Source organism: Ostrinia nubilalis, chromosome 28 (assembly GCF_963855985.1).
Source record: "Ostrinia nubilalis chromosome 28, ilOstNubi1.1, whole genome shotgun sequence".
Taxonomy (NCBI): Eukaryota; Metazoa; Arthropoda; class Insecta; order Lepidoptera; family Crambidae; genus Ostrinia; species Ostrinia nubilalis.
Genome location: NC_087115.1, coordinates 2,628,343 through 2,655,148, shown reverse-complemented (window position 1 = coordinate 2,655,148; position 26,806 = coordinate 2,628,343). Strand labels below are relative to the sequence as shown.

At 40.4% G+C, this 26,806-nt stretch overlaps 2 protein-coding genes across 4 annotated transcripts; both read right to left on the bottom strand.

The window, feature by feature from the left end:
• Positions 1-765: 765 nt before the first annotated feature.
• LOC135085456 (xaa-Pro aminopeptidase ApepP-like) lies at positions 766-25,632 on the bottom strand. Of its 3 annotated transcripts, none has more exons than XM_063980254.1 (18): positions 25,546-25,632; positions 17,030-17,079; positions 16,013-16,119; positions 14,770-14,941; positions 13,845-13,957; positions 11,915-12,050; positions 11,468-11,563; positions 9,521-9,720; positions 8,426-8,506; positions 7,974-8,063; positions 6,575-6,705; positions 5,531-5,683; positions 4,951-5,083; positions 3,703-3,880; positions 3,106-3,197; positions 2,248-2,361; positions 1,297-1,422; positions 766-909 (listed from the first exon to the last, which is right to left on the bottom strand). In XM_063980254.1, the coding sequence occupies exons 3-17, from the start codon at positions 16,106-16,108 to the stop codon at positions 1,297-1,299; spliced, it is 1,911 nt and encodes a 636-aa protein (XP_063836324.1). In that variant the 5' UTR covers positions 16,109-16,119; positions 17,030-17,079; positions 25,546-25,632; the 3' UTR covers positions 766-909. The 3 variants fall into 3 exon arrangements, with proteins under 3 accessions (XP_063836324.1, XP_063836325.1, XP_063836323.1); XM_063980255.1 differs by lacking the exon at positions 25,546-25,632 and adding an exon at positions 18,046-18,140; XM_063980253.1 differs by lacking the exon at positions 25,546-25,632 and adding an exon at positions 17,184-17,301.
• On the bottom strand, positions 20,778-25,326 carry LOC135085470 (histone chaperone asf1). The gene is made up of 2 exons (XM_063980263.1): positions 24,504-25,326; positions 20,778-23,998 (listed from the first exon to the last, which is right to left on the bottom strand). The coding sequence occupies exon 1, from the start codon at positions 25,153-25,155 to the stop codon at positions 24,505-24,507; it is 651 nt and encodes a 216-aa protein (XP_063836333.1). The 5' UTR covers positions 25,156-25,326; the 3' UTR covers positions 20,778-23,998; position 24,504.
• Positions 25,633-26,806: the final 1,174 nt, after the last annotated feature.

Sequence of the window (26,806 nt, the reverse complement as noted above, 5' to 3'; positions counted from 1 at the left end):
GAAGTTTTGGTAGCAGTGGGCTGGTGGTTCTATTTGGTACATGGCAGTGAAAATTTAATGGTATCATTGCGTCATGATATTGCCTTTATTGGATATCAATATAATATTACCAACTACAGGTAATTTGGCATTTTATCTACTCTTTTAGGCCGTGACTCACATAGCGGCCTACTATCCTATAAGGAATGTTCCCACCGCTGCAACTCCTGTGTAGCCAGGATCTACAGCTTGACCGCCAATAACTCAACCAGTGAAGGCCAAGTTTGTCCCGAGGAAAGTTAAACTGTCATTGGACCCGCAGCGAAATTAAAATAGAATAGTAAGAAGTTTATTAATGAGTTAGCTTGTGCTTGTGACCAGTCTGAAGTCTGCTTGAGACCACGGCTGCAGCATCGCAGCCGAAACGTCAAGCCGTGAGTAGGTACATAATGTAGGTAACTCATTAATAAACGTCGCGTTAAGACCCGTGTCTTACTATTTTAATTGAAATGGAACGCGAAAGTTTAACATCTTATATTAATCAGAAGAACATAGGAGTTCGAAGTTAAGGTTAGACTTCCCTCCATTGCAAAGCGGATGACAGGTGACAAACAAAGGTTTAGTTCTACTATGCTACAAAATGGTCATACATTTGTGTGCATAGGTCTAATAAACAAGTCTGTATTATATATAGTAAAATTGTAAAATGCTATAGTTTTATTATAATAAAACTATAGCATTTTACATTGAATTTTCTTTTTTTCCAAAACTTATAAATAAAACAAATTATAATGAATAAGTAGTTATTATTTATTAATATTTGTTACAAAATTTACATAACTTATGTATTGTTATTCATATGCACAATTACATACATTGTTTAATAATGTTATACGATAAAAAATATTCGACTGTGCGTCACCAATGTACCTGTAACAAAAATACGAATGTTAATCGAGCGCTAATCTCAGGAACTACTGGTCCGATCTGAAAAATTCTTTTTGTGTTGGATAGCCCATAATTTATCGAGGAAGGCTTTAGGCTATTTCGTTGTTTTGTACAATAATCAATCACTGAACCAGTCACCACGTTTCTGAAGCACTATTTCAAATCAAGCAATATGTAAAATCTGAAAATATCTCATAGTTCAAATTTTCAGCGTGCCAATAAGTGCCACTGAACTGTCAAATAGTTCCAAAAAACGGTTCTGTTTGACGTGACGGCGACGGCATCATGCAACTCTTTTTATCACACAGTGTTGCTGCTAGTGACATCTCGCTCGCTCAGTCCTTTGTTGCTCTATTCTATGGGACTTACCTATTTCCTATGGATAGGCTCGCACTCCCTCTGTAGCCATTGCAGGTCTTCAGTCAACCCGCGGCTCTCAAGTATGGGACCTAGAGTGTGTAATACTCTCTGGTGGTACTGGTTTATGTAGGCCAACTGAAATAATAAGGCAATTGCAATAAGACAAATGTTTTTTTACAGCATCCCACTAATTCGTTAACGCTTCAAGCCGGGCAAAAACAAGCGCTTTGATAAAATGTTAGATTGTAGGTATAGTCTGGTCCGGGAGCACGTAGAATTTTGTCCAATGACCCCAAGCTACCCATCCTTATCGCTCGCGCGTAATGATATTGCTGTCGCGACTGTGTGACGGGCGCCCGCAGTGAGTGTGCGAGCGCGACAGCAACATAATTACGCGCGAGCGATAAGGATGGGTAGCTTGGGGTCATTGGACAAAATTCTACGTGCTCCCGGACCAGACTATAGACGATAAATGTATGGGCTTATCGTGCAAATCGATAAAAGTTTATCACAGGCCTACAGATTGTCGAGATTTTTAAGTTATTTGTATTTTTAGAAAATTGCCACCTGCGAGACAACGAATTTTTTTTTTCTATTTTCTAAAAATACAACGGAAAATCTGAAAACTATTATATTTTTATAACTATTATTTACTAAGGTGAAAATTTGATATTAGACAGATCATGAAGAGACTTATCGATAGTCTGTTGCAGGGTTACCCATTTTTTTGGGACACCCTGTATTTTGCTTATTGCATTTAAAGCCTGGTCCGTGAGCACGTAGAATTTTGCGAGCGATAAGGATGGGTAGCTTGGGGTCATTGGACAAAATTCTACGTGCTCACGGACCAGGCTTTAGTTTAGCTGGAGACACAAAAGTTAACGGGATATTTATTTTAGTAACTTATGCAACACATCCTTATAAAAATGAAAAAAATGTCCATGGATATTTAATGATCACCTCAAAATCATCGAGAAGAGACACGTCGATGCTTTCTCTTTGGTTGGGGACCATAGTCAGAGTGTTGAATCCAAGGACGCCTCGGCCATCGTAATCGCCCACTAGATACTTTGCCTGTTGAAAGAAAGAAAGAAAAAAAATTTTTTTTTATATGAAAGGAGGCAAACTATAAAATATAATTTCGCACTAAGAAAAAAAAAAACTATATTACTAAACAAAAATAAATGGTACTAAATCGGTCTTGGCAAATTTTTTATTCAACTTTTATTAAAATTATCGAAAAAACAAAAACCCAACTGCGTAAAATTAACTGGAACATGACAACTTAGTATTCACAAAATGCAGTCGGAGGCATAAATGACTATAGTCTGGTCTGTGAGCACGTAGAATTTTGTCCAATGACCCCAAGCTAGGTACTCATCTTTATCGCTCGCGCGCAATTATATTGCTGTCGCGAGTGTGCGACGGGCGCCCGCAGTGAGTGTGCGAGCGCGACTGCAACATAATTACGCGCGAACGATAAGGATGGGCGGGCAGCTTGGGGTCATTGGACAAAATTCTACGTGCTCACAGACCAGACTATAGTTTTTTTGGTGTGATAGTATTTGATGCCTCCGACTGCATTTGTGAATACTAAGTTGTCTTGTATTTTTGTTTTGTTCAAGAGTGCCAAAAATCACTCTCTTTAAGAGTTTTTTTAACTTCTTTTATTTTTTTTTACATTTACAAAAAGTATGTATGTCATTTTAAGTGACTAACAATTTAAATGTCTATAAGTAACTGGTCTACATTTGTAAATCATTTTTTTTAATTTGACAGTTTTTTGGATTAATCTAAAAAAGAAAAATTGAATCTCACCCTAGGATGGTCAGAGTCCTTTGTGATCTTCACGATCTCAACCAAGTCCTCATGGCGAATGCCGAACTCGCCCACTTTGTAGTATCCAGGTTCTGAAAGAAAACCTCAAGCTGTATGTCATAGGACTTATGGTTCAACTTCACTCAGCGTTTGCTGAGAATGCTTTCCAGGTTAAAACTATATTTCATGGAGCATAGAGTTCAATTTTGCCTATCGTAGCCTTGGCACTAAGTGGTATTGCACAAATAATAAGATTTAATATCGCCCGTCGATATGTCAGAAGGCATTATTACACAAAAAGCACGATGGTCGCGCTCCATAATGACTAAAAATTCATGAAATTGTGCACTGTTTCCCATCACGATGCGAGAAATCAAGCGTTGCTATTTGCAAACATTTTTGGCCCATCCTGTACATACCATAAAGTTAATATACTTAAGGGAATAGAGCAAGAAAGAACTGAGTGAGCGAGATGTCACTAGCAGCAACACTGTGATGTTCAAATTATCTTACCATTGCTAAGCACAATATTTTTCTATTCTTTCTGGGGTTCTGCACTGGTCTATGTCATAGAGCATAATGTTTAAATTCGCTTACCATTGCTAAGCACCTGTCTCGGCTTTAGTCCCGGATCCCGTGGGTAGGGCCGCCAGGACACGCCGGATGGCCCCTCGTGCACGTTTAAAAAGTGTCCCACGCCGTGGCCCGTCCCGTGCGCGTAGTCCAAACCTACGTCCCAAAGGGCTTTGCGCGCGAAACTGTCTAGGACGTTGCCCTGGGAAAGTCAAAGTCAAAGTCGAAATTCGTTTGCAAGGACTATTAAAAATAGTGCTTACTAATCGTCAAAAAAAATATTTCATATTAATTTATTTACTTCATAATATTACAGAAGTTTTACGGGCGTTTTCAAGGCGAGAATAGGCACTTAAAGGGCAGATATGTACCATCCTAGACTGCATCTCACTTAACACCAGGTGCGATTGCGGTCAAATACATTTTTTTTTTCACGGATCACCATCACATGCGTTGTCTTGCATAAAAAATAAATAAAAAGTTCATATTTTTATCTATGATCGCGCGTAGATAGGCCTATGACATTTCGCGCGACCCATGACAGTTCACGCGACCTGTCATTGGCCTATGATCGCGATGGCGATCTGTGTGTGGTTGAAACTTTCGTTCGTTCGTTTCAGCCGATAGACGTCCACTGCTGGACAAAGGCCTCCCCAAAGGATTTCCACAAAGACCGGTCCTGCGCCGCTCGCATCCAGGCACCTCCCGCGACCTTCACCAGATCGTCGGTCCACCTAGTGGGAGGCCTGCCCACGCTACGTCTTCCGGCCCGTGGTCGCCACTCAAGAACTTTCCTGCCCCAGCGGCCATCGGCTCTACGAGCTATGTGCCCTGCCTACTGCCACTTGGTTATTTTTTGCCACCGGTTGAAACTTTAATCGGCCGTTTGGTGTAGTGGTTCGATACGGACTACTATTCTGGAGGTAGCGGGTTCGATTCCCGCACAGTACAAACATTTGTGTGCATGAACATATTTGTTTGTATTGGACTGGGTGTTTTCTATATATAATAAGTATGTATTTACAAAATAAAGTATTTAAGTATGTTTATATCCGTTGTCTAGTACCCATAGTACAAGCTTTGCTTAGTTTGGGACTAGAAGCGCAGTGTAAAATGTCCAAGGATATTTATTTATTTATTAATACTCTAAAAATTAAGGGGGGATTACTGTTCTTGTTTCCGAGTTTGATTTTGGGCCATCTTTGACCATCGGTTATATCTGCCATATTTTATACGTTTTCAAGTCTTGCTCATAACCTTTTTTTGACTCACCTTGACTCCCATAGGGAACAGTGCGTTCCCAACCATCATCTGTCCTTTCAGTACTCGTGTGAAGGCACTCTTCTGTTCGTCCGTAGGCGAGTAGCTCATGTGCCGTGTGCGAGTTATGTCTGTAGTCCCGTCCCTGTAGAAATATATACTATAGGATAGAGTTTGTCCCAGTTTTTGATACGAGAACACGCGCGAGAGACTAATGCCCGTGTTTAACCATCAATCTCTAATTTTTAAGTGACCCCTATGAAAACAAAATTCCTGATATATTCCTGAAATTAAGAATTGCCAAATTGGGACCATCCTTAGTTTATTATAATTTCGTGACGTCACATTTCAGAATGTAAAGTTTTCATACTTAAGTTTTTGAAGATTAGGTTTTCGTAGAGTTAGGTTTTCGTGAAGTTAGGTTACGTGGAGTTAAGTTTTCGTGAAATTAGATTACTTGAAGTTAGGTTAAAGTTACAGTTAAGAAGTATAGTTACGGTTTTCAGAAACCAACGTAAGCTAGGTAACGTAATTTTTGTATAGCTCTTTCTGCAACATAACCGAAACCACATGCAAAACCTAGTGTACTTACTTGTACTGTCCACCAGAGTCCAGTAGAAACATATTCCCCCTCTGTATGACCGTTTGGGCCCCCTCTCTGGACGGGTTGTAATGTATAATGGCCCCATTGGGTCCCGCGCCCGGGATGGTAGCAAACGATGGACCCATGAAGTCCTTTTCGTCCCTGGAAGGACCAAAAGTGTGTCAATGATAACTAATTTTTCTGCATAACCCAAAGGTAAACTGGATGAGAATGCCTTATGGCATTAAGTTCGCCTAATGTTAATATTTTTGGCATTGAAGTATAAATAAATAAATGATGATGATAAAGTATGCTGATGGTGACCATGTTATTTTGTAACGCGACGGTGTAGTTTTTGGATGAAAGGATGGTGTGGTCATCATTCATCAATGAGGGTGATGATTGATGTATGGTGATGATGATGTCAGCATAGATGATGAGTCATAATGCCATTTTAATAAATGGTGTTGAAAAATAATGTAAATAATAATTGATGATGATGAATGATGATTGTTAATGACTTACTTCTAAAACTCTTAAAAATTCAATGAACGGTTCACTCTCAGCATATGATGATTATGACGTACAGTGATGGATGATGTACTGTGATGATTGAGGTATCGTGATGGATGATGTATGTATGCCGATGATGATTACGTATGGTAATGATGATAAATGGTGACAACGATAAAGTAAAGTGATGATGATGACATTGGTGATGAAGCTAAATGGTGAAGATGGTGAAGTATGGTGCTGATATTGAATGGTCATCATAATCTTAATTTGTTACTACTAAAGCTCGGTCTTTGATCACGTAGAATTTTGTCCAATGAACCCAAGCTACCCATCCTTATCGCTCGCGCGTAATTATATTGCTGTCGCGACTGTGCGACGGGCGCCCGCAGTGAGTGTGCGAGCGCGACAGCAACATAATTACGCGCGAGCGATAAGGATGGGTAGCTTGGGGTCATTGGACAAAATTCTACGTGCTGCTAGACCAGACTATAGTGATGACGAAGCATGATGATGATGATGATGATGATGATAACTTACTTGCGGAACTCCAGCAGTTTATCAGATGCCTGTATTTCAGTGACCTCTGCACCGGAATCGATCCGGTCGTGCAACCACTTGAAGAAACGAACCACCGCTATGCCATCGCGAATGTGGCATTGGCGGAAACCCTGGAAAATAGATTTTATAGGTATAGATCGCTTCATCCACGAAGACGCGCCCCAGCAATGTTTGGTCGAGGAAAGCGCGGGGTGCGGAGATGAAACGATCTATACAGGGTGTGGTTTTGTAAAACAACGGACACACACAAGGGGGTGCACAAGAAAAATATAAATATCATTTTAACTATTACTTTAATAGTAAGAAACCTTGTTCAAACGTCTCCTAAAACTTTCGAGACGGCGCTTGTTACCGCCCGCACCAGCCCCGCGTGCCCCGCTACACCACCGAGCACACGCGGCCCCGGGAGAGCGGGGGGACTGACCGATAGCTCGCCCGCGTAATAATACCATTTTCCTGATTTCATGGATTTTTCCATTATTTAAAACATATTTTTTGGCATCAGTGTCGTGTATACTACCACCCCTGAGATGGGCCTTGTTTTACAAAACCACACCCTGTATGACAATGTCATGTCTCAGTCACTGACTTGATTATGCGCTAGATTTTTAATAGACATGTTGACACCACCAATCAATTGACGTACTTTTTAAAACTGTCAAAACGAAACTCTCCCATAGATTTTGTATGGCACTACAAGCAAGTGACGTCAACTTTTGTCAACTTAATTATACTACTTTTTTCAATTACAATGCGACCAAAAATCGTAATTTACAGGTAATTTAAAATTAATTAAGTTTTTAAGACCAGAATGAAGTGTCTTTTTAGAAAAGTTGTGATTTCGAATTATTGGAGAATGGTGTCAAATTGTCCATTATCCCGGAAATGGTTGTCTTGTAGCGGTAAGACCACCAGGCTGAGATCCATTGGTCCCGGGTTCGATTACTGCTGGTCCATGGACGCAATTTTTTTGTGGTAGGGCTTGTTTGTCGTGTGGTTTTAGTAGAGTAGAATATTATTATAACTACCCCCCATTTTCCGTGGATATCGTACAAGGCGACTAAGAGACAAATATTGTAACACTAGCTTTCCGCCCGGGGTTTCCCGGAAATTATTCGAATTTTTCTCGCCGTAAAAACCATCCTTGGACTTCAACGAACATTTTTTAAAAAGAATTGGTAAAATTGGTCCAGGCGTTGTTGAGTTATGGGCTTACCTACACATTTTGCGAATAATTTTTGTATTATAGATTAGGTCTCCCCAACCCGTCTGGCCAGCGTGGGGAGTGTAGGACAAATCCTCCATTTGCCTCTAGCAAAAAGAGTCGTGCTCCTGCAGTGGAGACTAAATGACCTGAAGATGTTTTTAGTATACATACCTCTAATTCCACTTCGTTTTTGATCAGCTTCATGAGAGCGATAGGCGAGACCTCGGAAGTCAAGTTTAATGGCTTCTCCAATACGTCACGCTGTAATAAATAAAAATTAAAACAATGAAATAAGGGATTTTAAATACTTTTATCTTTCTTTATTAATAATCAAAAGATTTATTAAATGAAAAAATAATTCAAAATTGTATAATGAGACGTAGGCATCTACTAAGAAAGGGTTTTCCAAAATTGAACCCCCTAAGGGATGAAACGGGGGTTCAAATGTTAATTAGAGCGAAGCTCGGGTATCAAGGAAAATCTAGCTTCCAACCTCCTCTAGTTACTTAAGACTGCCCTAATTCACCCCCTAAGGGGATGAAACGTGAGTATAAAGTGAAGACTTGGCTAAAAACTAGTAATATTATATTTTTTCCCTATTACTAGTAGTTTAAAGTACTTACCCCAGCGGCCGCCCTGTGTATAGCTTCACTTGCATCACTGGAGAGCCAGATACAGCTGTGGCCATCACCAACTTCTGACAACTGAAAGGGGTCAAATAAACCACCGTTAGACAAAAGTACCAAGTTATTCAAATTTATTAATGCGAATCATTTCTCCTAGTAATTAAGTATCTTAATTTGTAAGTCTAGATATTAGCACGTTACTACCTTGTTTAATATGCCACGCAATTTTGTATACCCATTCTTATAAGATACATCATACAAGAATGCGTGGTAAATTCAGTGAACTGCTCCTGAATCAAATGTACCTACTACTGCTTTTTCTATTTATTCATATTAACCGGCAGACAGTGGTGACTGAGTTTGTTGCGGCGCTTCTTCTCAGCACTTGCCAAATGTTGGTCTCGAAGCGCTGGTAGGGTAAAAAGATTATGAGACATGTAGAGGCTCCTTAAGAGCAAAATGACGATTTGTAAGAACTATTTATTAGTCTAAACAAATAAAGAAATTTTGACTTTGACTTTGACTTTACCTACATCAAGTTTAATATTGTGGTATCTATGTAGTTGAAATAGGTATAGTCTGGTCGCCGAGCACGTTGAATTTTGTCCAATAACCCCAAGCTACCCATCCTTATCGCTCGCGCGTAATTATATTGCTGTCGCGACTGTGCGACGGGCGGCCGCAGTGAGTGTGCGAGCGCGACAGCAACATAATTACGCGCGAGCGATAAGGATGGGTAGCTAGGGGTCATTGGACAAAATTCTACGTGCTCGGAGACCAATTTTCAACAAAAATGTATAGTTTGATGTGCTCTTGACTGGCAAAGGAGGTAAGTTTTTGAAGTCAGAATAGCACTAAGAGAAAACACACTAGATAATTGCAGTAGAGGTAAATAAATCCTACTAAAGTCCGGTCAAGTCAGAAGTTCTTTTCCACGCATTTCCTACATCGTCCATAAAGCATTCATAGACTGGACTACATGTATAAATGTTAAAAAAAAGGTATTACATATTTCTTTCCTTTTAGGTATATGTATTAAAAAAATATTTTTCATCTATCGGTTTAGCTAACTACAAGATGGCAGATACTTACCGCAAACTGTTGCAAAAAAGCCACAATCTCCCCATACGGGCGGCCTTCAACTACCGCCCCCTCTGCCTTCAACTGATCCTGGGCCGCCTGGGGGATTCCCCCGTCCCCCCAGAAGAGGTAGACAGAAGAGGGGGTGATGACCAGGTAAGAGAAAAACACAGGGTTGTACTCTATGTCACTACCACGGAGGTTTAACGCGTCTGTGGGAGAAAATAAATGTCAAATATGGCTGACATTAGATATAGTCAAACGAATCTGAAACGTCAAGTTTATTTATCAGACACTCATTATAGTACATTAAAAAAAAATTTTGGAAGATAGAAGTAGCAAAAATTAGAACTAATTAACCTCCTCACACCACCCCTACCCCCTGCCTAAGCCTCCTAACACCCCCTCTACCCCTAAGCTTCCTCACACCCCCTTAACTTCCTCAGACCCCCTTTAACCTCCTCCCCCTACCCTTTGACCTCCTCACACCCCCTTAACTTTCTAGACCCCCTCTACTCCTTAAACCTCCTCCCTCCTACCCCTTAACCTTCTTCCACCCCCTGTACCACCTAAGCCTCCTCACACCCCCTTAACTTCCTAGACCCCCTTCACTGCTTAAACCTCCTCCCCCCACCCTTTAACCTTCTCCCACCCCTTCTACCCCCTAAGCCTCCTCACAACCCCTTAACTTCCTCAGACCCCTCTAACACAGGAACCTACTCAGATAAGCGCTATACCTGTATTCCGAAAACCAATGAAGGTACTATAGTTCATTCAACTTATGATGGTGATTTAGACAGATATAACGTTCGTTTTATGATTCTAACTTTCTACGAATAAAAATATTGAGTTGTAGAAATCAATTACTTTTGTGTGTTTTCATCCTTCCAAAATATCAATCACTAATCTTTCTCAATTAACCTAAACAAGAATTTCTAATTATTTATTAGTTTATTGTTTAGAAAAAAATGTGAAAAAATATTAAATGAATTGCTTCTGCGTTAGTCGGAACTTTTGCTCATAGGGATGGGACATAAACAATCGCAGTAAATCAGTAATCGGCATGGTGGTCATCTTACCATCGAATCTTATCACGATTATTATCTCAGGCAGGTCAAAGCTAAGTCAGTACGTGTGCGTTTGCCTTTGATGATGGTTTTGTTTTATGCGATTTCTCCACGTATTGTTTGTTATTGTTATTTTGATGTTTTATTGAATAAAATGCATATATTTAATTCTTTGTGATTTATTTTGTACCACTAAGAATATTCACGTTTATTCCATTTCCAGATAGTTCAAATTCATAGATATAATTTTGATCAAGATTAAAAATCAAACAAATAAAAGGCGATTAGATTTCTATAGAAAATATTCTCGATTCTAAAAAATATCGATTAGCTTTGGAATGGACTATAATTTTAATTTCAAAGCAGGTAAAAACTCTTATGCTAAAAACATTGTTGTGTTCCGGCAGTTGGAGGTAAGATAGCCAGTTCCTCTGTGGTTGAGGATTCCAAGTGAAGCTCGCTTCCACCTTCGGTCTGATCATCACTTACCATCAAGTAAGAAACAGGCCAAGCCTGTGTGGGTATAATTTAAATAAGTTTTAAAAAGAGGGAGATCGTGCTCTATGGCGTTCTTTGTCTAGCAATGGACTTTTAATGACTGGGCATGATAATGATGATGTAAAACAAGCCGTGTGGTGACGGCAGAGTAGAATACATTTGTCACCAACCCCTACTCTTCCCGCGGGTGTCGTAAGAGGCGACTTAGGGACTACACATCAAACAGAGAATGGGCAGCAGCGCTCTCTGAAAAACATCAATCTTTTAAACTGCGATCTCCAACCCGCCTGCCAAGCGTGGAGATTATGGCAAAACCCTCCACTATAGTGGAGGAGGCTCATAGTCCAGCAGTGGACTGTAAAGGGCTGTCGATGAAAACAAGGCTTATACTTACAAGCGATTTCATCCAGCGCAGTGACAACCAAAGCGGCTGCTTTCTTCTCTGCCATCTTCTCTCTTAGCTCTTGTATCTTTTCTCCAGCAGGTTTACCTGTAAAATAATAACAGAATATTAAAAAGACGTGACCTTCTTTTCAACTATACTTCTTGCAACTCATGAAGGCAAGTGAGCTTTACATGCACATAACGATAGTGTAATGTCTAAAGTACGGTCACCGAGCACGTAGAATTTCGTCCAATGACCCCGAGCTATCCATCCTTATCGCTCGCGCGTAATTATGTTGCTGTCGCGCTCGCACACTCACTGCGGGCGCCCGTCGCACAGTCGCGACAGCAATATAATGACGCGCGAGCGATAAGGATGGGTAGCTTGGTGTCATTGGACAAACTTCTATGTGCTCAGCGACCGGACTTTATGGATTCAGGTATTATGGTTTCTTACCAGTATAGTTGACAGGCAGGGGTATGATGGCGTTATGGGGTCGCGGCGGGGGCGGGTCAGCCAACTGAATCCTGGCCTCGTCCACCAGGTTTGTTGACACCGCTACCAAGTTCATATTGGCTTTCGTTAGCGCCGTCTGTGAATGAAAGGGAGGTTAAGTTGGGTTAGAATTTTTGCATTTTTGAGCGGACCACAAGCTATCAATCATAATAATGACATCAATATCACTGTCATTCCTTCGTTTGGTACTGTCATTGAAATCAAGACAAGCGGCAACACGAGAATATCGAGAGGGGCAAGGCTTGAATCTTACTCTGTCACAGAATAAGTAATAGTACAGGTACAGAAGGATTACTCCGCAAGACGATTTAAATAAATGCGAGTCTTGCTACGACGCAATACAGTGGAATTTAGCTCGCACAGCACTAAGTACCTACAATTTTATTCACCTACAAGTTTTGTCTCTTTCTATCGCGTGCCTCTGAACTCTTCTTACGCTGTTAGGGTTGCTCTCTAGTAGTGTCTAGTAAAAAAATTAATCTACCTACTTATTTGTAATGAGGTACGTATGTAGGTAAGTACGCATTGATTATGGAAAACCTTGGGAGAGGCCTTTGTCCAGCAGGGGACGTCATTTTTGGCTGAAACGAACGAACGCATTCTGAGCAGTAGTCATGGTAGGTTAGTAGGTTCCTATACTATCCTAAGAATTATTGATTACCTACATGGCCAACATACCTTTCAGCATCTTTGGGAAGCGAAAAAAAAGATAAATCCGGTAGATTTCTTTATGAATTTAAACACCCGAACGCCGCAGAATAATATTTCTTTCTCTTTATGTCCATTTTTAAATAATACTTCGATCATAGAATTAGGTACTACAACGAACGCCAGCGTCCTGACGGGCGCGCGCGTGACACTCGACTGATATAATACCCGCCGGCGGGGCGCTTCGCTGTAGGTAATTATCGGATGTACCGCGCGGAGTGAGCCAGGCCTGACTCTGTTGAGGGGTGCAATGCAGGAATGTAAATCTGTCGAAGGGTACAAGACAGGAATGTTACTCTGTCGAGGGGGGCAAGATGATAATGTAACTATCTATCGAGCGAGAGATATGTACTTTATCGAGGGAGGCAAGACGGGAATGTTACTCTGTCGAGAGGGGCAACACAATAATGTTACTTTGTCGAGGGTGGCAAGTCAGAAATCTTGCTCTGTTGAGGGGGGCAATAAATAAATGTTGCTATGTCGGGGAGGGTAATTCTGAAATGTTACGGGCAAGACGGAAATGTTACTCTATCGAGCGAGAGAGGCAAGAAAGGAATTTTGATCTGATGAGGGGGGAGGAGGGCAAGGTACGAATATTATCTGTCGAGGGGGGCATGGCAATAATCTTGCTTGCAAGACAATAATGCTACTTAATCGAGGGGGGTTTTTATTGGCGGTCAAGCTGTAGATCCTGGCTACACAGGAGTTGCAGCGGTGGGAACGAGAGGTGGGAATAGTCCAGTTTACCCCCGCAGGGTAAGTATGCCAATAATTTTTCAAATCTAGGGAGCACGGCACGAATTTTCTGTCTAAAGCCCGGTCTGCGAGCACGTAGAATTTTGTCCAATGACCCCAAGCTACCCATCCTTATCGCTCGCGCATAATTATATTGCTGTCGCGACTGTGCGACGGGCGCCCGCAGTGAGTGTGTCATTGGACAAAATTCTACGTGCTTGCAGACCAGACTATAGAGAGATCAAGTCACGGATTACTTTGTGTAAGGATAATAAAGTCTTAAATCCTCAGAGGTATTTAGTATACATTCAAACTTACTGAATTGTTGTAGATACTGGCTACACAGGAGTTGCAGCGGTGGGAACGAGAGGTGGAAATAGTCCCGTAGCTACATACGCAAAGTGAAACATTTTATAAATTCCCCTACCTGCAAAGGCGTCCACTCATCTCTGGTCATGGTGTGAGGATCGGCTCCGACGGTGGCGCCCTCTGGAAGGTTGCAAGCTAACCACTTTTCCATGGTCGGCGTGTCTGGGAGCGCTGCAAGTATAAGTAGGTATAAATTTGTCGGCCGTTTGGTGTAGTGGTTCGAATCGGACTACTATTCCGGAGGTTGCGGGTTCGATTCCCGCACAGTACAAACATTTGTGTGCATGAACATATTTGTTTGTATTGGACTGGGTGTTTTCTATGTATAATATGTATGTATTTACAAAAAAAAAAAAGTATTTAAGTATGTTTATATCCGTTGTCTAGTACCCATAGTACAAGCTTTGCTTAGTTTGGGGCTAGCGGCGCAGTGTAAAAAAAAAAAAAAAAAAAAAAAAAAAAAAAAAAAAAAAAATAGTATACCTACCAGCTGACCCCAACGAACTTATTAACACTTAACGCCACTCTTGTGGCAGAGTTTTGGGCTGACACTGTGTAGGTTTGTTGTCGACACGAAAAGAAGAGGATTAACACTTAACAGTTAAAGAGGGACTTCTTAACGGGAATGTGAAGCGTCATGTTTAGCAGTTTGTTTTATTTTCTAAAATGTGTGCTAAGCCGACTATTAATGTGTAATAATGGTGGATTGGCATTGGATTGGATCGAGTGGCGACCACGAGCCGAAAGACGTAACCCATGCCTCCCGCTAGGTGGACCGACGATCTGGTTAAGGTTGCAGTAGGTGTCTGGTTGCGAGCGGCGCAGGACCGGTCTTTGTGGAAATCCTTGGGGGAGGCCTTTGTGCAGCAGTGGACGTCATTCAGCTGAAACGAACGAATGGAAATGTCATTTTAATCCAGTGTTCATAACGGGTGTAATTTTTATTAATAAGTTGGATAGTTATTATTATTTTAATAACTCACACTGCTTCATCAAAGTCCACAGCGTCAGGTCGGCTTCTTTCTCGAACTGCGTGTAGTATCTGCCATCGGTCCAGACCAGCGCGTGCGATGACGTCACCACAGCTGTCCCAGCTGAACCTGTGAACGCCGAGATCCATTCGCGGCGCGCGTCCACTGGTGCTATGTACTCGGACTAGAAGGAAAATCTAAATATTAAAAGGAGAAACTGACTGAATGACATATCAACGCACAGCCTAAACGGCTAAACGTAGGCACTTGTAATTTGGTAGGGACGTAACTTAGGTACCGTAGAGGTGCACTAAGAAAGGAATTACCGAAATTCGAAAAAATCTTTTGTATGAAAAATCTATATCGCTTAAGTTAGACGCTTGAAATTTGGCATGCAGGTACCTTAGTAAACTTAAAGCTTAGTTACAACAGGATATTGCAAAATTCCCACGGGAACGGGAGTTAGCGGGAAAAAGCATTTGTATGAAAAAATCTAAACCGCGTAAGATAGATGAAGGGGATAAAACGGGATCCACGCGTACGAAGTCGCGGGCGGCCGCTAGTAGATAATATAAATCAGGGGTGGCCAACTTGATTAGACATAAGATCTACTGTTTACTAACAAAACCCTGGGCTATCTACCACTTACATACTTCTTGAAATCTTAAATGAAACAGCATAGTTTAGTACACCATCATGCAGTATTTTTTGCCTTGCCACGATCGACTGGACTAATTCGTAGATCGACCGGTTGGCCACCCCTGATATAAATTGTTCTGTCCACGAACCCACCTTGGTCGAGGGAAGCGCAGGGTGCGGGGAGTTTGATCCGAGCAATCCGAGCGTCATTATTGTAGTGTGCGTGCACTCATGGATCATCTAGCGTGTACCGACAACACTCAAACATTAGCGGAAGAAGGGAGGGGCGCGTCTTCGTGGATGAAACGATCTATACCTTGCGACTTTGTCTATAGCGCAGAGTGCAGACATACGAAACACAGACACGGCAAACTAAAAACACTCTTTTTTCACTCTAAATGCCTATAGTCTGGTCTGGGAGCACGTAGAATTTTGTCCAATGACCCCAAGCCACCCATCCTTATCGCTCGCGCGTAGTTAAATTGCTGTCGCGACTGTGCGACGGGCGCCCGCAGTGAGTGTGCGAGCGCGATAGCAACATAATTACGCGCGAGCGATAAGGATGGGTAGCTTGGGGTCATTGCTCACAGACCGGGCTTTAGGAAGGTAGACTTACGTTGTGAGCATCGGCCGTGGGTATGATGTAGGCTGACAACGCAGTCGGTTGACTGGCCATCAGCGCCCGCAGCGCTGTCAAACGCTGCAGCGACATTTTGTGGTGATCTGCAAGAAACATCAGCATCATCATACCTTATGGCATTGTATTATGTACCAATTCTTTATTCTATTCTTATCGTGATCGAATCCAGTAGCGGCGTAAGGGGGGGTCGGTGGGAGCGGTCCGCCCCGGGTGCCAAGCATCAGGGGGTGACACAAGTCGCGCAGATTAGTACTCACTGGCACATCTGCACGGCAAATCTGCGGTCTATGTCATGATACGGGGGGGTGCGATTGTTTTTCAGTCTTCGAATCGGTAGGTAACCCCAAAATCCTGGGGGGTACCAGGGGGTGTCTTAGGACTTATGACGGGGGGGGGGGGAACGCCCCGGGTGCCAACCCATGCTACGCCGCCACTGATCGAATCAGAAATGAGGAGATGCGCAGGAGAACCACAGTGACTGACATATCCCGCAGAATCGCTAAAATCAGTGGCAGTGAGCGGGGCACATAGCTCGTCGAGCTGATGGCCGCTTGGGCAGAAAAGTTCTCGAGTGGCGGACTGGCGACCACGAGCCGGAAGACGTAGTGTGGGCAGGCCTCCTACTAGGTGGACCGACGATCTAGTGAAGGTCGCGGGAGGTGCCTGGATGCGGGCAGCGCAGGACCGGTCTTTGTGGAAAACTTTGGGGGAAGCCTTTGTCCAGCTGTGGACGTCTTTCGGCTGAAACGAACGATGTGTGTATGTAAATAAATAAATAAATAAATAAATGTATCAATTTAAGGCATTGAAGAATAAATACATCATTGTAGTCTCCAGGAGGAGCATTTAAGATTTGTCACTGTGCCACTACGTAACATGCGGTAATAATAATAAATAAATAAACGTTTATTGCTTTTTAACACAAAAAAGGATTTACAAAAAACAAAATTATAATAGAACGGTAAAAAAAGCAAATATATTTTGTTAACTAACCTGCAGGTTTCGATAAGATGTTCCTGCCTACAACTGCATTTATTATAAACCTGTAACAAAATATATTATTTTGATTTAAAATTCATAGAATTCTAAATGTTTAAAATACCTACTTAGAAAATAAACATTATGTAGGCTACGTTTATTTACTTACATTAGAAATAACGGCGTTTTAAATGTATCCCAATGCCGTAACATTTTTTTGTATTTAAAATTAAAAATTATAAAAGCCACCAAAATTTTCAGTCAATCTGTCACCATTTGTTTTTTTTTTTATTTTTAAAATAAACACATTTAAATTTCGAACACCATTGAAGCTAATCCTAATGTTTTAAAGAAGGTTGCAACCAAATTTTAATTAAAACAAAATCTTGTTTTCCAACACTTTTTCTTTATTTTATTCGAATGTCAGAGCCACAACTAAAAAAAGCAAAATTTACGAGAAGGTTAATTTAAAAATAGAACATCAAACTTCTCAGAACACTTTTTTATTTCACATTTTTTCCTATGGATTGCACAGTCAGTATAACGAACTGAATCGAATTTTCAAGAATGTTTATTATTCACTTTTAAATTAAATCAACTTCACGGCGGTCAATCGGTCACTCTTTGGCCATTGTGTGATCATGAACTAAATTTCTTATGCCTGACAATTGAAAGTAATTTATGTATTCAACATACGTTACGAATTTACAATAGCCTATAAACGAGAGGACCTCGATTTATTTTCCTTGAAGGTTTTCTTTTGGTCAGTTCTGATTATAGGTAGGTACTTATAGTTATAGAAAATTATGGGAATATTCCCACCTCTCGTTCGTTCTATGCTATGGGCCTTAAAGGTACCTATTTCGCCAGAGGTCGCGAGTTCGTTTCCCGCACTGTACAAACCATCATCCCTAGATGAAAAAGGCATGGACATCAATCAACATGGAAATCATTGGAAGAGGCCTATGTTCAGCAGTGGACGTCCTGTGGCTGAAATGATGATGATGATGACATAAAAAGACCTTGCTTACCTCTTCAAAAGCCAATGACTTTGCACACACAATAGGCAAAGCCTTCAACTCGTTAAAACAATTACATAGAAACAAAAATAATAATATTGAAGTGTGATTCAGACAAAGAGTAATCTTTAACTGATAAAATATATCTATTTACTGTTGATTTTCGCGTGACAACAGGCTTTATCTTAAATTGTTCATCTTCACCAGTGTTTGTCAAACTAGCGTTTTTAAATCCCCATGAGATCATAGTCCAACTCCAACGTATAGAAAATAGTATTGGCACCAATGTTGGGACAAGCTATTTTCAATGAAGGGTGACGTTGGTACCAACGTTGGGGACAACGTGTGGACTTCGTTTGTTTGTTTCAGCCAAATGACGTCCACTGCTGGACAAAGGCATTCCCCAAGGATTTCCACAACGACCGGTCCTGCGCCGCCTGCATCCAGGCACCTCCCGTGACCCTCAGCAGATCGTCGGTCCACCTAGTGGTCTACCCAATTTACGTCTTCTGTTCCGTGGTTGCCATTTCATGTGGTCTGCCTAAAGGGTTTGTAGGGCCGTCTTTGGCTAACCTACTGGATGAAACATTGTAGAGTGTAGAACAATAAAAAAATTGATAAGGCAAAATCTAGAAAAAAAAACTAGTTAAAAGTCGACCAAACTATCGGCCGATACTAGTCAATAGTCCGCAGGGAGACTTAATATGGGTAACGTAAGATTACAGGTTTTAGAAACGCTGAGCTATACTGATTGATTGAACTATTTATGTCCGTAGAAATAAACGTGGCTGTCTTTTTTATTCACGTCGAAACCACAATCGAAACGCTGAACCGATTTCGATGAATTTTAGTGTAGAAATAAGTAACGCCAATGGGAAGGAAGAACTCCGGCTGCATTTAAAGGCGGTGAAAAAGAAATGAAATTAGTTATTTCACATTTATTTAAGTACCTAAGTAAGCATATTTTTCGTGTTTCTAAAATTAACATAATAAGCTTATTGAACCGTGAAATACTGTAAAAGGTTGGCTTTGCAAAGACGGCCCTTTCCTTGCAAGGTTGACCGACCTAATGTGCGTAAGCATCCCTAACGACATGGAAAAAGGGTAAGAAGATGAAAAACTTCATTTAGGTCCACGAGCAATTCAAAAACAAAAGGTAACTACTTACATTCCAAGACATTGATTTGTTAGTAGATTTCGTTAGTTCACTCCGAAAAGGACGCCCACAGCTGGACAGACTCCCCGAAAGATTTCCACGACTGGTCCTCAATTAATCAAAGGACTAAGGTGAAAGGAGGATTTAATTCAGAAATGATATCGTATAACCTAAAGACACATCGCAGATTACAGACTTTTAGTTGGCCGATACTTAGTTGGTGGGACGGCTTCGAATTTGTATGAGGAATCGGCAGAATCGGCTGATATCAAATAGGTGTAATGTGCACACTTTCATAATATAGACTAAGAGTTAGTGAACGCCAGACCTACGTCATTTTATAAAAGCTGAAAGTTTGTCAGCGTATGGTCCCAATATAGGATAGAATGTTGGTGAATCATGAAGTTTGGGTCATTGTGGCTTTGGGAGCTACCCTAAAAAAACTGTCTGGCAAGGAGTTGGAACTGTCAAAACTGTCTGGCTGTTGGGGAAAATACTTCTAATTATTGCCCAAATAAGTATTATGTAATACATAAAAATTAGATTTTATGGTATAACGTAGGTACTTAAGTCTAACTTTTACGGTGGCTTTTTCTGTATTCAATAGACTGTAATTCTACTAACGTTCACTAGCTCTTAATCTAATACTGATTAACAGCCCGAAAAGTTTGTAGTCTTCGGGGTGACTAAGTAATTAAGTAACTGATATAGCCCGGGGCACATAGCATCCCGATTGTTGCGATATTGATTGAAACACAACTCTGATACTTATAAATACAATCTGACCTTTCCTGACCTCAAACAAGAAATAGAACTGCGTGTCCATCCAAGGATATCATGACCTTCCCGCGCCCCGCAAAATACCAAGGAAAAAGGTCAGATTGGTGATCCATTGTAGGAGGATGTGACTTTCATAGTTTTCTGCCCCAGCGGCCATCAGCTCAGTGAGCTATGTGCCCCGCCCACTGCCATTGATTTTAGCGGGCTATTTAGCTCGCAGAGCTGATGGCCGCTGGAGCAGAAAAGTTCTCGAGTGGCGACCACGAGCCGGAAGACGTAGTGGCCTTTGTCCAGCACTGGACGTCATTCAACTGCGAACGAACGACGAGTTTTCTATTAATAAGTTACAATGTTTTGCTAGTAAGTATAAGGACAGACGACCGCATAAAGGTAGCAGGAAGGCGCTGGATGCAGGCCGCTACCGACCAACCAATCTGGAAAACATTGGAGGAGGCCTATGTTCAGCAGTGGATGTCCTGTGGCTGAAATTATGTAGTATGAACTTATGATAGGAATACCTACTTTATTTTGCTTTATTTAATACTTGCTACCATTTACCAACTGTCAATCCACACATGTAATGCAATAAATGACTTGATTTGATTAGGTCTAGCGCCTCAGTCAGTGCCTGAGGTATGGAAGCGGCACGGGAGGGGTGACAATGACATAATATTATGACGTAAGCAGCATACCATTTTTTTTGGACTATCCTCAGAGCATACAATCTGAAGTCTCGCTAACGTTTGACGTTACAAAAACACCCTCCCGTGCCACCAGTGCCTCCAGGAATTATAAAGAAAACAAGGTGTTCACATACTGCCAGCAGTTTATTAGTCGAAATTTTGTTCTGTGTCAATTTTATAACGGTATTGACCATAATGATTGACCATAAATTCAGTGTAACATAAACTTTGTACCTTATGTCGAGCACACTAAGCTTTAAAATTGCTTGCACTTGACCACTGATAAATTATTTAACATATCTAAGCGAAATTTTACTATAAAAATCACCATGGTTAGTAACAAAAGCTTATAAGTTACACCCGTTTAAGTTAACTGCGCACCAGGCAGCCGTTACGTCACATCGTCGCTCTAAGTGCGAGGGAGTCACATTTCAGCGAGGTACGCAGTTAGCTCGATAGAGTTGTAACCCCAATGATGTCAAATAAAAAATGTAGAGTGTACAAAAATACAGTTTTTGAGACACTTTTTTTAATCATTTTTACTGGAAATAATATGGCTAGATGTTTTTACACATAAGAAAGAAAATAAAATAAATTAAAATACCTTGATCATCATAATTTTTGTTATCAGTAAGTGTTAAAATACATAAATATTTACAGTTTTTCTCAGTTGTTGGTGAACCAAAATATATTTATTCCACGGAAATCTTCAATATTATTTAAAGCAATATTGAAACATTGTCACATGTATGTTAAGTGCTTCTTTAAAGATCGTTTCATCCACGAAGACGCGCCCCACCAATTTTTGGTTGAGGGAAGCGCGGGGTGCAGGCAGTTTGATCCGAGCATTCCGAGCGGCATTATTGTAGTGTGCGTGTGCACTCATGGATGATTTTAGAGTGTACCGATAACACTCAAACATTAGCGGAAGAATGGTGGGGCGCGGCTTCGTGGATGAAACGATCTATCTATCCAAATTATAAATATGTATATGTCAAAATGTGTGTTATGCTAATTTTCAGTTGAGTTGAATTCGACATGTATTCAGATCCTGAATTAGATTCCAATATGGGTCATACAAATTAGAAAATGATTATGCATGGTTTTTATCAAAATTAATTTGATCCTCTGTTCTAACGTCCGTATTCCCAAACATTACTATGAGGTCTCACAGTACACGTGAACGCAAGCAGGGTCACACACGAACCAATCACAGAGGTCCATTCAACGCTGTGCGTTCGATTTGCTGCTTCACTTAAGCAAGCATCGTTTGTGAAGCCTAGGCGCAGACCACCGAGTTTTAGTTGGCCGATAGGTCGGACTGTTAATCAGTATGAACATGTATGAAAGTGCGCACACTACACCGATTTGGAATCGGCCGATTTTTCATACAAATTAGAATCGGGCCCAACTATCGGCCGATTAAAAATTTGTAATCTGCGGGGAGTCTAATCATTGATATATTAGGCTAGAATCAACCTGATTGTAGGTAAAATTTTAGCAGTGGCATTAACTGCAATAGGCTAGTTTCCTAAAAAAAACTTTTAGTCCGACAATTTGTATTATCAAAAAATATTGGACACGTATATTTTTATTTGTCAACTAGCGGCCGCCCGCGACTTCGTACACGTGGATCCCGTTTTACACCCTTAGGGGTTGAATTTTGCGAAATCCCGCCTAAGTGAGCACTTACGTTTTAAAAGGAACCCCCATGCAAAATTTGAGACTCCTAGCACTTGTAGTTGCTGAGATTGCGTGATGAGTGAGTCAGTCATTCAGTCAGTGACCTTTCGCTTTTACAAATGTAGATAAAACAAATAACTATGAAGTTATGGTGCGTGACGTCAAAAAGTGCTACATTTTTAACCACGCCTTGACGTCACGGGCCTCTTCTTTTGAACTTTGGCGTGCTTTATCTCATTAGTTTAAAAAAGTGAAAAATGCGTGTCGAATATTTTTGATAAGTTAACTGATGGACTAATTTAACATTTTTGCTTCTTTAACCACCCCTTTAGGTTACTTTTATAAAGCCTAAAAGCCACAAAACAAGATGTTTTTCTTATACAAAAATTAACTATTTACAAACTTTTCAATCTTGAACATTTTTACCATGGTTATGAAAATTTCATTGAAAGGTGTCAATTTGATCTTAATAACTAAACCAATTATACTGAAAAGCAATGAAGGCATTGTATTGAAGTGTTTGTGTGAAATGGAAGTCCTTATTAGTAAAGAATCAACAATGTAGTGTGTGTTCTCTCTCTTTCATTATAAAAGAGAAACAAAACACAGTATCACTATTCATGCTTTAGTACACTGACTTTGTTAGGGTAATGAAAAATGACACTTGTGGACTGATATCTCAGATCTAATTAAAAACAAAAGATGCGACACAGTAACCTTGATGGTATGATGGGGCAGCAAGGTTCTGGAATGGAGGCCGCGTACCGGAAAACGCAGCGTGGGACGTCCACCTACAAGGTGGACTGACGACATCGTAAAGGTAGCAAGGAAGCGCTGGATGCAGGCTGCTACCAATCAATCAACGTGGAAAGCATTAGGGGAGGCCTATGTTTAGCAGTGGACGTCCTATGGCTGAAATGATGAACCTTGAGAGGGCTCTTTCAAATAAGACGTTTTTGAGGTCATCTGTAAGACTGAATATTGGAAGGCTGGACTAGATTGCTATGTGAATGAGTGAAGACCGAGGGAGAGAATTTACTGAAATACCCCTCCTTAAGAGCACAAAAAAACGCAAGATAAAACATCTGATTATGACCCAAGTTGATTGCAGATATAAAGAGAAAAAAAAAAACTGTAAGCAGATTCGCACCCAGAAAATTTTAAAACAACATTGATGGAACAAAATTTATAATAGGGATGTAGACTGGGTAATGAAATCGAAATTGTATTTAGTCCATCAGACAGAGTATAAAAACATTATTATTATTGGACATATATTTTTTCATAATTGAATAATTAAGGTGAAGTCGCGTGACATCACTTCTATGTAAAAAATCTATGTAAGAGTGACGTCATGCGCCATTTATAATTTAATTATGACAAATAATTGAAATGTCCACTAGCATATCACCAATAGTCAGTGCCTTTTCCTGTGATTCAGTTTTCAGCACCCGTGAGTGTAAGAACAGAACAAAGAATAAATAGAAAAAAACAATCCAATATAATGCATCGTCCACGGCTTATCAGTTTTACAAACTAACCTATATTACACTATATTAACAAAACCATTCATCAGTCGATATTATTCTATCACTAATTTTGCTGTTGTCCGTACAAACAACTCGTTAACACCATCCGCGTCATTTCACTAAGTTTCGGTAATCTGAAACGTAAAGATGCCTGAATTATTGATGAGAAATCACAAAGATTCAAAGGTCATTTATTGACAGAGGTGGTACTGTCAGCACCAAATACTTTGTGACACCCAAAGTGGTCAAAAAGTTTAAAACAACCTTATTCCAATAGCAACATAGACATGTTGCGAACTATAGGCTACTTTGGGTGTCACAAACTATTTGACGAAGACTGCAAAAGTGGTGTTACAATAACAGTTGTGCAGCTTATTTTACCAGCACATTTAGGATGTGAATTTGTGCATAAATACAGTTAACTCACACAGGTAGTAAAGTTTTAAGACAAGTTTGAATAAGACATCACTATTTTCAACCAACTCTCTTAGGTTTCAAATTGTACAAGGATTGTAGGAAACAGGTTAATTGACTGTCATATAATTTATTTGTATAGTAGAGGAGTTTGGCATTAAGGAAAATCTTACTTAACATAACCTAACATTATACTGTAGAAAAAAATGCAAAAAGTTAACTCACCTCAGCATTCCATAGGAGCGATCGAATTTGAATTGTCACCGTAACCACTTAGACTACCCTGGAACTCTATACCACTGATTTGACTGTCCGCATTGAACGATGCACCGTAAGAATCATTGCTCGGAGCATGAGATGTTTCCAAATTACCATCACCGGAGTCCGTGCCAGTTGCTGCATCAGGCTCGGCCCAGTTTATCTTAAATCTGGTCACTCTAGGCTCTGATGCTAAAATATTCCTCACTACTTTGTCAAACTGGGGCTTCGCCGGCGGATTTTCCCGTAATTCCGGCTCGTTTTCACTGTACTCGTTGTTTATGAAGTAACCAACTCTGACGAACTCCTGTTTTCTGTATGAGCATGTTAGTAAGACCACTGTGACTCCTAAAGCGTCGTTTTCAGGTATGCGGTTGACGTCAGGCGGAGGCGCCTGGAAGACAAACATATGCCGACCCTCTGGTATTGGACCTACGTATATCGTGTCCAAAACTTGGTCGTGCTCCTCTGTTTCCGCCGATCCGACGTAGATCATCTTCCATTCGAGGTCCTCTTTAAGTTCTTCTATGCATTCGAATGTTAATTCGAATTGGAAAGGGTTGAGAAAGGGACTGGGGTTGTCGAGCACAACCACATTGGTTATGTGCACCTTTGCCATTGTTTTTGAGATTTACACGCGTCTTTGGTCTTAAAACACTGTTAGTACACTAGAATAGAGTTTATTTATTTGTATTTTATACGTTTGGCACGAAAAAGAAAACAAATTTGCGATTGCACAGCAGAAAATTACGGTTGGTGTCCGTAAAAAAGTGACAAACTGACGTCTATTTTGGCGGTTCAAATGGTCACGTGATCAAAATAACTATCGACGCTAGCGAATTTACGGGAAAATACTGAACTAAAATTAAAAAGTTGAGGTCATTGACAGCTGAGATGACGAAAAATATGTTTACTGAATTTTCATGAAATCATGATGCAATAATAAAGCACAAATTGTAGGAACATTCAGAATGGTTATCCGTATCATATTCAAGTTAAATAAACTCACCTTTCTTGTGGCTTTTTCACGTTTTTCACACCAAAACACTACAACAAAACGTCAAATATTATCATAGACAAATTGATTTCATAGTGATGTCCCATGCACAGGGATAAGCACAATGTTTTAGCATAAACAATATTCAGTTATTGTAATGGATAACGTTACTTGTTATTTCAAATTCAAATTCAGAAAGACATTGGAGAAATCTATTCATCAGCAAGCATACCTAAATTCCTTTTATCTTCTACTTAGAAATCATTGTGTAAAACTTTTTTATTTCATTATCACATTTTTATTTAGCAAGGTGTGCGCCAACCTTAATTTTCATTTTTACTACTTGGGGAGTAGATGGCGCTACTTGTAATATAAAGTAATTATATTACCACTAGATGGCGCTACCCAGAATAAAATACCCGACCCGAGGTTTCCGCCAACTGGGACCGCAATCAACTAGGACCGCGGTCCCAATCGCCAGATCAGTAAAAATTAAATACTTTTCTGGGACCATTCCATAAAGGACAATGACCAAAAATGTATGGAGTGTGGTCCAAATGTCAACCACCACCTACCTATGTAGTAAAATAGTCTACTAAATACTGATTCATTATAACCAAACCGCAATCAAAAATATGCTGTCAGTAAAAAGTTATGACTGAATGAAAAGTCATGTTTTTACCTTTTCATCTGAAAATTAATGTTCTTGATATCATTCTATCCATCGCACATTTCAGATTAATCTATGCATATTATGTCATGTCGCTTAGTGTGCCGTGTTAGATTCTCGCTAAAAGAAAAAAAAAACTCAGAAGAAAGACAACAATATTGGAATTATGGTCGGGTGGTCGCTGCTCCGCCCCTATTGGTTGTAGGGTGATGTTATATAACCTAAAACCATCCTTGATAAATGGGCTATCCATAACAAAAAGAATTTTTCAAATCGGACCAGTAGTTCCTGAGATTAGCGCGTAAACTACTACAATTTCTCATACAGTCATAACTTTTTACTGACAGTTTATTTATTTTTCGTCCCATACTGTACCTCTAGTAGGAAAAACTTTCGAGTTCGTTTCGTACGTATTCAAAGTGTCATCGAAAAATTTTGTATGAAAAATTAAACAGCGCCCCCTAGGGCGGCTATAATATAGGGGGCGCTGTTTAATTTTTCATACAAAATTTTTCGATGACACTGAATACGCAACGAAACGAACTCGAAAGTTTTTCCTACTAGAGGTACTGAAACTTAATCTCTATTTAATGGACCATAAGC